This window comes from Globicephala melas, chromosome 1, assembly GCF_963455315.2.
Source record: "Globicephala melas chromosome 1, mGloMel1.2, whole genome shotgun sequence".
Taxonomy (NCBI): Eukaryota; Metazoa; Chordata; class Mammalia; order Artiodactyla; family Delphinidae; genus Globicephala; species Globicephala melas.
Genome location: NC_083314.1, coordinates 159807583 through 159821267, shown reverse-complemented (window position 1 = coordinate 159821267; position 13685 = coordinate 159807583). Strand labels below are relative to the sequence as shown.

Below are 13685 nucleotides of genomic sequence, written 5' to 3'. Positions count from 1 at the left end.
TCATGTTTATTTATTCTGACCAGTATGAGTGAGAGGAAGTATCTACTTATATTAGTAAACTAGGCAGTTTAGAATGGCTTTAATTGTGTATTGCATAATTAGTGTTGGGTTTCAAGACTAGCTCTAGAAGAGAAAGAAAGGATGCCTACTTAAAATTCATGGTAAAAAGTAAAACTTTTTTTTTTAAATTTTTTTTTTTAAAGCTCCACAGTTGACTACTGGCTTTCAGCCTTCACTGGCATCATCTGGCATGAATAAAATGCTTCCTTCAGTTCCAGCCACAGCTGTTCGAGTTTCCTGTTCTGGTTGTAAAAAAATCCTCCAGAAGGGGCAAACTGCTTATCAGAGGAAAGGGTCTACTCAGCTATTCTGCTCTACACTGTGCCTCACTGGATATACAGTTCCACCTGCCCGCCCACCGCCTCCTCCCACTAAGAAAACTTGTTCAAGTTGCTCAAAGTATAGCAGAATTCTAAATTATCGTCTTTGCTTTCTTTCTTTCAAGATACTTTGTTCTTATTTATGTATTGTTTAATTTTCTACCTTTCTATGTTTTTTGAGAAATATCACATTGTTTACTATGAACATGTTGTTGCTGCTTTTAATCTTTCTGGACGCTAGGTGCTCAGCTTTCTTTTAACTTTAAGTAATGTGCCTTTTATATAATAAGAGGTGCTTTTGAAATGTACTTTACTATCCTTGTTAGTTGAGATGCTTGAGAAAACAAAAACTATGCCATTTAGGGGTATTACATGACCACAATATTTTATCTTGTAACTGTAGGCAATAGATGCTTAGATGCAACAAATATTTAATGTTTATGTAATGTTTTCTATTAGGTAGTTGGAATTCATTTAATACTTTTCATCTTAACTTTAATTGGATTCCAGTGTGTGTATTTTTATTTTCTCAGTATCTCAGGTATCTCAGAGGTTGTATTTCAGTGTTTAACAACAAAAAATTATGACCTTAGATCCTAATAAAATCATCCTGATATATTTGAGGAATATGAACTAATTTAGGCTAATTTTGCAATGTGGTCATTAGACACTGTTTAAATAAGTCAGAAAAAGATGAATAATGCTCTTGTTCTGAAATATTTTGGCTTCTATTATTAAGCTACTCAAACCATGATTTATTAGTTTCGATATTTGTACTTAGAGTACCTCACATGGATGCTGCCCTTTCTCTGTCTAGAAAGGGAAAAGATGCTCCCTCTTCTGGTTCAATTGGAAAAAGTATAGAAAGAAACTTCTAAAAGAAATTTGAGTATGGTTAGAAGATGTTCTAGAAGTTATATGTGCATCCCCTTATGTTTCAAGTTTAATTTAGTAAAAATAGACTTCTGTTTGAATTATGAAACATGTTTAAAAAAGAGTACTTATAGATGCTATCTAATTTCTATATTCCAGTATATTCATCCTTTCTAAGATCAAATCAACTAGAAAATTATAATTTTTATAAGGTTCTTTGTTCTTTTCCTATTTTGCTATGAAATAATTTCACGTAAAAACTTCCTTTTATGTTTCTTTATTTAATTCTTACTTTAGCGATCAGCGCTTTCTAAAATTTCAGCAGTATTTCTCCTTTCATAATAATAGTCATAGATACTTAGTGCAAAGATTTAACAGTGAATTTCAAAATGACCATAGGAAACTCATGGAAGTTTTAAAATGTGTGCCTTCTTTCTGTGTTTTTTAATTCTTGTCCATACATGTTGTTCTTCTCATCTAAATTTACTATATCTCTTTGGTCTCTGGTGTTTGCCTTGCTTTATCTGGAGATGGTCATTTTTACCTGCATGTCATATCTTAGCTCTGTCTGATCTTATGTAATTTAATTATTTTAAAGATTAAATGTTCTTCTTTTGTAATGTTTGGTCTTATCCATGAATTTTAACCTGTCGTTCTTTGACTTTTAACTGTTCTACCTTTTCACTCACTTACTCTGTTGTCTTTTTTTTTATCCCTTGTTCTTTTCCATTCACCCCTTTCTGTTCTTCTTTCAGGTACTCCTTGCCTGCCTATCACCTCAACTTTTCTTTTTCATTTTCTGTCTTTCTTAATTTTCCCCCCTTCTCTTCTTACAGAATACGTTTTTCTCTTGTTGCTCAGTTCTCAACCATTTATCAGTCTTGTTTTTCTTTGTATTCCATTTCATTTTCTGTACTACTCTTTCATCTCCTTTTCACCACTTTTCCTTTCCTTCCCTTTTTCCTCTCTTATTTACACAGTCATTACAGCAGTTTGGGATAGTCTGGTTTATCTGATTATAAAATTATTGATTTGGATTGTGCCTGAAATATAAGGAAGTTAGATTCAAAGAAGTTAAATGATTTGCTCAGTGTCACATAGCTGGGTAGTTCTGGCACATGCATTTTCCCCTCTAGATAGTCCATGCATCGAACAGGTTTAATTTGTAAGTCAGTCCCTATAAGAAGGATTTTTACTTTAATTTGAATAGGTGGAGATAGAAAAGATTTCCTTCCTGATAACTACTGCTGTTTTTGTAGACCACTAGAAATATAGCAGCAGCACTTAGGTTGAAAGAAACTCCTTAGCTGTTTGGAGTAACAATTTTATTTTTGTTAGTCTTTTATTAACCAAATCTCTTAGCATCTTGAATTTAACCTAAACTCTGAATATGTTTTGGCTAATCATCATTTAATTTTTAGATTTCATTAGTAATAGGGACCTAACAATTTGTTTTAAAAAAATCAGTTTCAAATCCTACACTTTAAAAGAGGTAACTTGGAGGGTACTTTTGTTAATACTGTTAGAAAGATCAGTTTTCTTGATAATAATGGCAGTAAGAGAGGTAACTGTTTCAGGATTGTCTGTACCATCTGAATTTTTACTATCTGAAATGAGATTGCTCCTTCTCATTCTGATAAGATGTAATCTGTTACAATAAAATGTAATGCAGTTGGATGTTAAGCATACTGAGAGTAGTGAGAAGTAGCTACTTTTATGATTCTATTGCCTTGATCCACGCTGTTCTCCAACTTTTATCTCCTTAGCCTTCTAGAAAACATCTATTTAAGGTCCAGCTAAAATACCACCTTTTGGGTAGCTTTTCATGTCACATCTTGTCTGAAATAATTGTTTCTTCATTTCTATTTCTGTAGTACATTTTATGTATATAAATACATTTTTCAAAATTATTTTACTTTTTTATATTAAGAATGCTTCTTTTATGGTATTTTATATATCATTTGTCTATTTGTCCCAGTATACTGTGAGCTGCTTGAGGGCTTGTACCATATCTTGACATAGGGCTGGGCTAGTCCCTGGCTCAAGGTAACTGCTTATTAAATACCCTTATAAATGAAATAGATTAAAACCCAATAAAAAGTAGCTGGAAAGGCCAAAAAAAAATGCAGGTAATAGAGCACTCTCAAGCTACTAAGTATTGAAGATGAGGTGTGATGTTGTATATTACAGCATAGTACAATATCAGGTGCTCCTTGTGATGAGTCCCACTATATTTGCTATTATCTTTTTTTTGAAGCAGAGATATTTGTAATCTTTTCTAAAAAGTACTATATTAGTATAATCTGTTTAAAATGTAAGAGTGAATATAACAATTTATTTACTAAATATTATGTGAGTGTATACTCATGGGAGAGAGACATTGTTTACAGAATTTCATCAAGGTATTTTTTAAATTGGTTTTTAAAATGGTTTGTACTTAAGCGATAAACTACTACGTAGGAAGAGTAATTTGGGAGTGGGATAAGGGGTGGAGTGGTAGGGAGTCTTAATCCTTAGGGTTTTAATCTTCATTGTCTTTTACTGCTAATGCTTACAGATTGAATTATTTAGATCTGGAAATGTTCAATTTTATATAATCATGCTAGAATATGCACTGTGTAGTTTGAAATGTATTCCTACTTTTAAAAGATAGTGGCTTTAAAATTTTTCAAGTGTAATGTTAAAGAGTATTTTTGAACATATAGGAGAGCCTAAGGAAGAAAATGAAAATCTTCTATAATCCTACCTACTAGAGATAGTGAATGATAAATGTTTGATGTATATCTTTTTAATCTTGAAACATAGTGTACTAATCCTCACAACAGTTCTATGAACTAAGCCGTGTATTAGTTTCATTTTATACAACAGAGGTTGAGGATCAAAGTGATTTATCACTTTATTCAAGAAAACCCAGGTTTTCAGATTTAAATACCAATGCCCTTTCCCTACACTTTTAATTGCCTTTGTTTTATTTGATATTTTTAGTTGACAAAAAGGAAAAAAATGAATTATACTATGGCTTATTTTATCTTTGTTGTCATTTTTAGAGACATTTTAAATCCAAAGGATGTGATCAGTGCCCAGTTTGAAAATACCACCACTAGTAAAGATTTTTGTAGTCAGTCATGTTTGTCAACATATGAACTGAAAAGAAAACCTGTTGTTACCATAAATACGAATAGCATTTCAACCAAATGCAGCATGTGTCAGAAGAATGCTGTTGTAAGTTATCTTTTTACTTTAGTGGGGGAAGGAGTCTGATATTTGTGCTTAAAGGGCAGCTTTTGATGGTCTTTGCTTGTTGTTTCTAAGTTATTACTTTATAATTCCTAGATTCGACATGAAGTTAATTACCAGAATGTGGTACATAAACTTTGCAGTGATGCCTGCTTTTCTAAGTTTCGCTCTGCTAACAACCTCACCATGAACTGTTGTGAAAACTGTGGGGGTTACTGCTACAGTGGCTCTGGACAATGCCACATGCTCCAGATAGAGGGACAGGCTAAGAAGTTTTGTAGTTCCACGTGTGTCACAGCATATAAGCAGGTACATGACCATATTTAATCCTGACGTCTTTGTTCCTTCCAGAAGGATTGAATTTTTTTGATAGAAATTATTTATGAAAATGTCACAAAAATATTAATTTCTTGTTATTAGCTTAATTAATATTTTTGCATGTAAATAGTATTTTTCAAATGCATGTGTGTTAAAAAACTCTTGTTATAGAGTTTTATAAATACCATATGCAGTTGTACCTCAGTATCCATGGGGAATTGGTTCCAGGAACCCTGAGGATATCAAAATCTGAGAGTGCTCAAGTCCCTTATATAAAATGGTGTAGTAATTGTATATAACCTACACACATTCTCCTGCATACTTTAAATCATCTCTAGATTATTTATAATACCTAATACAATGTAAATGCCATGTAAATAGTTGCCAGTGTGCAGCAAATTCTTTTCCTTTTTGGAATTTTCTGGAATTTTTTTCCTGGAATATTTTCGATCTGCATTTGGTTAAATCTGCAGGTGTGGGACCCAGGGATATGGAGGGCAGACTGTATTTCTCTTAATGCATTTGAAATATCGATACATGTTTTTAGGGTATGGATTATTTTATTTAAAATATGATTAATGTTTTTGAACAAGATTTTGAAAATGCAGAAAAGCACAAAGAAGAAAAAATTAGGCATCTCTTAGAGTTACCCAGTCCCATCATTTTGGTGTATACCTTCTAATCTTTGCTTCTGCTAATCCCAAACTCTCAATCCATCCCTCTCCCACTCCCATTCCCCTTGGCAATCACCAATCTATTCTCTATGTCCCTCATTCTGTTTCTGTTTCATAGATAGGTTCATTTGTGTCAGATTTTAGATTCCACATATAAGTGATATCATATGGTATTTGTCTTTCTCTTTTTGACTTACTTCACTTAGTGTGATAATCTCTAGCTGCATCCATGTTGCTGCAAATGGCATTATTTCATTCTTTTTTATGGCTGAGTAGTATTCCATTGTATATATGTACCACATCTTCTTTATCCATTCATCTGTTGATGGACATTTAGGTTGTTTCCGTGTCTTGGCTATTGTTAATAGTGCTGCTGTGAACATAGGGGTGCATGTATCTTTTTGAATTACAGTTTTGTTTGGATATATGCCCAGGAGTGGGATTGCTGTATCATGTGGTAATTCTACTTTTAGTTTTCTGAGGAACCTCCATACTGTTTTCCACAGTGGTTGCACCACTGTGGTTGCAATTTACGTTCCTACCAACAGTGTAGAAGGGTTCCCTTTTCTCCATACCCTCTCTGGCATTTGTTATTTGTAGACTTTTTAATGATGGCCATTCTGACTGGCGTGAGGTGGTACCTCACTGTGGTTTGTTTTGATTTGCATTTCTCCAATAATTAGCAATGTTGGCAGTTTTATTTATACTAGATTTATATTTTGTTAGTAAATTTTGATCAAAAGTTCAATTTTAAAACTGGTAAACCCAAAGGAATAGTAAGAACTTTTTACATTTTCAGTTTTACAATATTTTCCTGTTTCACTGCATTTGCTGATCATTCTTTTTCTTAGAATAGTAAATTTTTATACAGTTAACCAAAATTGGTGAATTTAATAATGTTAATTTGGAAATTTCTCTTAAATGTTCTTAAAACTTTGCAATGATTTTGTAATTTTAAACATTCTAGTGTTTCAATTTATTTCTTGTTAATATACAAGCACATTAAAAGGGATTAGTGTTAGTTACTATTTATTTCTTCCTTAGAAACACCTTGTTTTTGTTCTCAAAGGGGAGGAAAAACCCAATATCTTCATTAGCTTTATTCTTGTACAAAGGACAGTTTTCCTGATATTGTATCACATTCTAAAAGTTACTTTGATTCAGTCCTTCAAAGGTGGTATACATTCTATAAGAGAAGTATTTTGAAATACCTTAATTTTAAATTTATTAGTTTTAATTTAGCCAATACCTATTAAAATTTTCACATATTAGTGCGTACTGTGGTTTAGAGAAAGAACGTGGATTTAGAGGTAAAGCAGATCTTGGTTTGATTCCCAGACTTTCTGTTCAAATAGAATTTAACCTTGGGGAAAGCAGTTAAACTCCCCGAGTCCATTTTCTTATCTGTAAATGGGTATATACTAGCAATGTCACTGGGATGTTTTTAGGATTATATGAAGTAAGAATGAGAAAGCACCTAGTATAGAACCTGGAACATTGAAGATGGTCATTTCTGCTACTTTTCTTTTCTTCCTTATGTAAAATTTATTCAACAAACATTAGATGTGATTCCTGTTTTGAGGTGTTACATGTCCCCTGGGGGAGATACAAGTGTGTAGAGATGTTAGGATAGAAGTGTTATGGGATGTAGAGGGGCACCGTGGAAGCAAGGTCAGTTCTACTTGATAGTTTCAGAGATAACTCTTGACCTAATTCTTATAAATGAAGTTTGTGTTTGCAGTCCTGTTGGAGGAGGAAAGGAGAAATAGGGTTGGAGATACAGAAGAGATTCCAGAATGTAGGAATATGCTCACTTGAATATGTATTTATTTTAATAGTAAGTATAACAGACTTATCGTTGAAGAGGACATAGAGATCTTGAAATTATCTTAATGGGTGCTGGATATACCTTATAATTTATCCTGAATGTATGATATGTTAATAGTATTTAGCATTATTTGCTACTAAATCACTGAGTGGAAATTTAAGATAACAGACTCTTTCGTTGCTTATATTTGGACACTTGGGATATGCAAAGTTTCCTCCCACTTTATTGCTTAGAGTGTGCTTTGTTGTTGTTATTATTTGTTTTGGCTGCACCACGCGGCATGCGGGATCTTAGTTCCCTGACCAGGGATCGAACCCACGCCCCCTGAAGTGGAAACGCGGAGTCTTAACCACTGGACCATCAGGGAAGTCCCTGTGCTTTGTTATTATTAGTGGTAGAATATTTGAGTGTGAATTTTCTAGTAAGTTTATTAATTTCCTTGGATTCACATTTCATTGCTATATAGAGCACCTTTTGTGGGAAGTTCTTCCAATTCTTTGAATAGTGTAAGAGCATGAATTCCCTGTTGTGTAATTTTTTAAATAGTGGGTTTTTTTGTTTGTTTGGAGGTTTTGTACAATATATTCTTGCAGCTTATTTATTTTATACATAGTATTTTGTGCTTAACCCCGTAACCTTATCTTGGGGGAAGGCTAAAATAGTGCGTTTAAAGCTATAGTTATAACAAATTAATAGATCCCAAAATTAATTGCTAGGTTGTGCCCAACATATTTTATGATGAAGTAGAGTAGAGTGGAAAAATATCAAAGTGCATCACATGTTATCATGATATATATTGTTTTATAAAACCTTTCAGTTTTATATACATACATGTTTAATACACAAACACAAAACCTCAGAAGTATGTGTTACTGGGTCACTTTGTAAAATTTATTTCTTACTGAGGATTGTAATCATAAAAGTTTGGAAGCCACTAATTTAAAATATTTCAACAGTGTTAAGTATAAACATTTCAAAGAATTATGCTTTTACTTGTAACTTGGTAAAAATGAATGTTATTTTATTCTCTTAATAGAAATCAGCCAAAATTACACCATGTGCGCTTTGCAAATCATTGAGATCCTCAGCAGAAATGATTGAAAATACCAATAGCTTGGGAAAGACAGAGCTTTTCTGTTCTGTTAATTGCTTATCTGCTTACAGAGTTAAAATGGTTACTTCTGCAGGTAATACTGGTTTCATAAACTTTATAAATATAATAGTTGAATAACTTATGGTTATTGCTTTGTTGTTATAGCGCAGATTTTTGTCCAAATTTAGTTGATTTTTAACGCAAATTTAAAATACTTCAGATCTGTGTTGTAAAATATCACCTCTTGATTGCTTATTTTATGTTTATTTAGTTGCGCCTATTTGTGCATTCTTTCTTACCAAAAGAATTTATGGCTTTTAAAATGTATTTTCTTTATCTATACCTGATTTATTTCAAGATTCATTTATTTTTTAGTTTCAGGGTGTAGACTGTGACAACTTTAAATAAACAGAAATATTTTTGACGTTGTTAGTTTTTGTCTATATGTGAGGTAACTAAGTTTAATTTCAGTTCCTGCAACTTGACTTGGCTCTTGAATTTTCATGTATCATATAATACTTATTTTCTCATACATTTGTTTACATTTGTATTACTCATTAGCTTTTATTTTGATTTGCTAAGGTGTACAAGTTCAGTGTAACAGTTGCAAAACCTCAGCAATCCCTCAGTATCACCTAGCCATGTCAGATGGAAGTATTCGCAACTTCTGCAGCTACAGTTGTGTGGTAGCTTTCCAGGTATGGCTTCAGGACTCTTCCTTTTCTCCAGTTAGTTGCCTGTGATAGTAAAATAAACTTATTAGGTGGTACTAAGTGCCTGGATTGCCTAAATTTCTACCTCAGTCTTTTTAAACTTGGGTTCTTTGGTCCATCCTATTTTTGGAGGCATGTTATTTAATTGCCTTCTGTGAAATTAAATGGTACTGTTATTACCTAGATTATCTATTGGGAGGATATTATTTTTAAAGAATATTATTAAATTATTTCATTTTTTAATATAAATATCACTCCCCCCATTCAGCTATAAGCTGCTCAAAGGCCAGGGATGTTTGCCTTTTCACAAATATATGTTAAGTGCCTAGAACTGTGCTTGACATAGGTAGGTATTCAGTACTTCTTGTTTGAACAAATGAGTAGATTGATCTTTTTGTTTGTTTCTTCTTTCAGAATTTGTTCAACAAACCAGCAGGAATGAATTCTTCAGTGGTGCCCTTGTCTCAGGGCCAAGTAATTGTAAGCATCCCTACAGGTTCAACAGTGTCAGCAGGAGGCGGTAACACCTCTGCTGTTTCTCCCACCTCCATCAGTAGCTCTGCTGCAGCTGGTCTCCAGCGTCTTGCTGCCCAATCCCAACATGTTGGGTTTGCACGAAGTGTTGTAAAACTCAAGTGTCAGCACTGTAACCGTCTCTTTGCCACAAAACCAGAACTTCTTGATTATAAGGTAGAGTAAAGGAGCATGATAGAGGGTTCGAGTATAAACTGGTCTATCTGTAAACTTATTTCTGGCTTTTCACCTTTCAGAAATACACTATTTGTTTTGAAAATAAGAGGGATAAAGATTTCCACAAGATAAACCAAATGTTTAATTAGTACTTAATGATTATTTCTTTGCAGGGTAAAATGTTTCAGTTCTGTGGCAAAAATTGTTCTGATGAATATAAGAAAATAAATAATTTAATGGCAATGTGTGAATATTGTAAAATTGAGAAAATTGTAAAGGAGACTGTGCGATTCTCAGGTGCTGACAAGTCATTCTGTAGTGAAGGTAAAGATAGAAGATTATCTTACCTACTGAGCATGTTTGTTGTTTCAAAAGTAGTTGATGATTTAAGCTGTCACTGTGTAAGTTTATTTTATCTTTTGTGTATAACACCAAAACCTTTTTGTTTTGTTTATACTTGGTTCTCTCTTTTCTGATCTAATTCTTCATATTATATAGATGTTAAAATGAAGAAAAATCTCCTCAATGTGTATAGCAAAAAATGGTGGTGATGTGAAAAACATTTAATGTTAGTTATTAGGTTGATAGGTATCCTTTAGTTCTTGTATTTATTTCTAAAGGGAACTGCTTAAATTTTGGTAGCATCCTAAGATAATACTTTTATTGTTTTAAACATCCATTATGTTTCTGAATATAAATGATCTGAATATGTGAATCAGTGTCTTCCTTATTTAGATGACTATAAGGTTAGAATGTTTTGTTTTACTCTAAAACCATGCAGGATTAGCCTCCTAGGCTAGTGGCTTTCAAACCTTTTGACCACGACACAAACAAGACATACATTTTACATTGTGACCCAGTGTATGTTCACATACCCAAATAAAACAAAAGTTTCATGAAACAAAATTGATTTTTACCATATATGATGCACTGTAATATTTGCTCTGCTGTCTTACTTCGTTTAAAAACAGAAAATGATAGTATTAATCCTCTAAATTGACCTCTTGATCTACTAATTGGTGAGAACCCAAATGTGCAAACTTTGTTGTAGGACATTTAAATTAAAGATGTAGATACTTATTATTTCTCCCTAATGTTAATTTTATCTTCTCTGATTTTTTTAGGTTGCAAATTGCTTTATAAACATGACTTGGCAAAACGCTGGGGAAATCACTGTAAAATGTGCAGTTATTGTTTACAGACATCTCCCAAATTGGTACAGAATAATTTAGGGGGGAAAGTAGAAGAGTTTTGTTGTGAAGAGTGCATGTCCAAATATACAGTTCTGTTCTATCAGGTAAATATAATTCACATTCCTGGGTTTTTCAAGTCAGGGCATATTTTTCCCTTCTTTTTTTCTTTCAAATAGTGTGAAGGACAATTAATGATTTAAAACTTAAGTATTAAATGTATTCTGTTCTCCTCTAGTATTAATATAAGATTTTAAAAAGACTTTAATGTCACTGAAGTTACATTTGTTTCTAATTTCCTTGTAGAAGACATATCAGTCTTAAAACATTAAAATATTAAAATTATATTCATTTATTAACTAAAATGAATTGTGTTCTGATGTCTTTAAGGAAGATCGGTCTATTTCCATTTCACTTATTTTAAAATTACTATTTATTGGCATCTCTATAATGTGACCTTTTTTAATGTTGTACAAAATAGTAGATAGGTAAGTAATTATTTCCAAATTTAGGATTGTTAACCTTCATTTTTTAAAAAACTGAATTATAGTTGAGGTATGATATTATATAAGTTAACAGGTATACAATATAGTGATTCACATTTTTTAAAGGTTATACTTCATTTATAGTTATTATAAAATATTGACTGTATTCCCTGTGTTGTACAATATATCCTTATAACTTATTTTATACATAATTGTTTGTACCTCTTAGTCCCCTACCTCTATATTGCCCCTCCCCCCAGGATAGTTAACCTTCATTTTTGTGATCTAAATTCTAAGTAAATTTCCTCACTTGTTAACCTGTGGCCTGCTTTTATTCCATCAGACCATAGACAGTTTGTTTTTTACTTCTTTACTATCTTCTGTTTCTTTTTCAGATGGCCAAATGTGATGGTTGTAAGCGACAGGGTAAGCTCAGTGAGTCCTTGAAATGGCGGGGAGAAATGAAACATTTCTGTAACCTGCTTTGTATCTTGATGTTCTGTAATCAGCAAAGTATGTGTGACCCACCTTCACAGAATAATGCAGGTAAAATTAAACTTTAGTCTTTGGTCAATGCCAGGGACTAACTACTGTTCTACAAGTTGAGAACATTAAGTAGTTGTCAATAATTTCATGAAACGTAAATTTCATTCTATTCAAATGACATTAACATTTAGATCTCTTTTTGTTTAACACCTTAGATTAATGCCCTGTAAAAACGAGTTCTTTTAGTTTTCCCTGAGCATGTTGAGTCAAATAAACTCTGTAAGAACTTTATGGGGAAGAATAGCAGTTAATGTTTTATAATTGAAGATATACATCTTGACTTCTTTAGAAAAGGATTTGAGAGAAAGAACATAGAATCTAAATCACATAGCCTTTTAAATATACCACATGCATAGTTAGGCAAGAGAAGGTACATGGAATACTTTAAAGGTTCACTAATTAAAAAACAGAAAAAAATCCAGTTAATCCTGAAGTGACACTTGGCTCCAACAGAATTTACTCTAACCTAAAAGCATTGTTTAACCTCCTTGAAATGTTGGTTCTGTGTATGTGCATATAAATTACATGAGATTTTCTTATTTTTGTTTATTTTAATCAGGAAGTGTTTCCATGGTGCCAGCTGCTTCATCAGGGCCCCCATCTCACAGAAAAGATTCAACTCCAGTTATAGCTAATGTAGTATCATTAGCCAGTGCTCCTGCTGCTCAGCCCACAGTGAATTCTAACAGTGTCTTACAAGGTATGACTTGATTTGAAAGCATTTATCTAGCCTTTTTGAGGTTGAATATAAGGCTTCTCTACTCTTTTTTGTCAGTGTTCATTTTCATGTGTTTGTCACATTCATATTAGGAATGGTGGCTCACTATGTGCTGCTATGGCATTAAACAGTGTTTTTGTAGTTTCCAGATCTCTTTTTCTCATATTAGGCTTTAGGTGTTACTCTTCCCCTGAATTAAAGTAAGATAATACATGTTTTTATTATGAAACTTTGTGTGTTTTTTCCAAATATCAGCTTTTAATACTAATGTTTAAATAATAAGATCCTACATTATATGTTTTTATTTATATCAGGTGCAGTTCCAACAGTAACAGCGAAAATCATTGGGGATGTAAGTTTTATTATTTTTATTGGTATTGCCACTGTCTTTTCCCTTTTTATGCAGTATGAATATGTCTAAGCTGATTTGCCCTCCTTTATTTTTTGTTTGTTATATAAAACAAATTGCATGAGTTCAGGAACAGGATTTTCTGGTTATTTAGTTAGGTCTTTTATGTACTTTAATTTCTTTGAATGCTTGGTATCTATATAATAGTAACTATATAATAGTTACTGAAGGTTTTTGTTATTTTTTAATTGTACAGAATTAAAGTAAATTGTACAGAATTCAGGCATAAAAGGTTTGGGGGGCATTTTGTAACATAGACTGTAAATAAAGTACTTATAAAATATAGTTTATTTCCCACTCAGTGTAGATTATGCTGTAAATAAGCATTCTTTTTTTAAAAAAAAACAATATTTTTGTGCTTTGTCTCTTAAAAAAAGAAAAAAATAAATAATGAGAAAAACTTATGACTAGAACAGTGGCATTTTTAAAGTGTTTCCTGGTCTCTGGGATAATTTTCATGTCATCTTTTTTCAGGTAACTTAAATGATCATAAATGATCCTATTCTAGTTATTTTTTTTTTTTTTTTTTTT

General features: G+C 32.3%; 1 protein-coding gene across 5 annotated transcripts in view; it reads left to right on the top strand.

Moving 5' to 3' along the window:
* ZMYM4 (zinc finger MYM-type containing 4) overlaps positions 1–13685 on the top strand; it is a 176861-nt gene that overhangs the window by 122512 nt on the left and 40664 nt on the right. For 4 of the 5 annotated variants that reach the window (XM_060307953.1, XM_030869680.2, XM_060307959.1 and 1 more), the window contains 11 exons: positions 204–459; positions 4301–4475; positions 4587–4799; positions 8347–8497; positions 8986–9101; positions 9531–9806; positions 9980–10130; positions 10931–11103; positions 11877–12027; positions 12587–12727; positions 13060–13097. In XM_060307953.1, coding sequence (XP_060163936.1) covers positions 204–459; positions 4301–4475; positions 4587–4799; positions 8347–8497; positions 8986–9101; positions 9531–9806; positions 9980–10130; positions 10931–11103; positions 11877–12027; positions 12587–12727; positions 13060–13097 — 1841 coding nt within the window. The remainder of the gene's footprint in view (positions 1–203; positions 460–4300; positions 4476–4586; positions 4800–8346; positions 8498–8985; positions 9102–9530; positions 9807–9979; positions 10131–10930; positions 11104–11876; positions 12028–12586; positions 12728–13059; positions 13098–13685) is intronic. The other variant, XM_060307950.1, reaches the window with a different exon arrangement.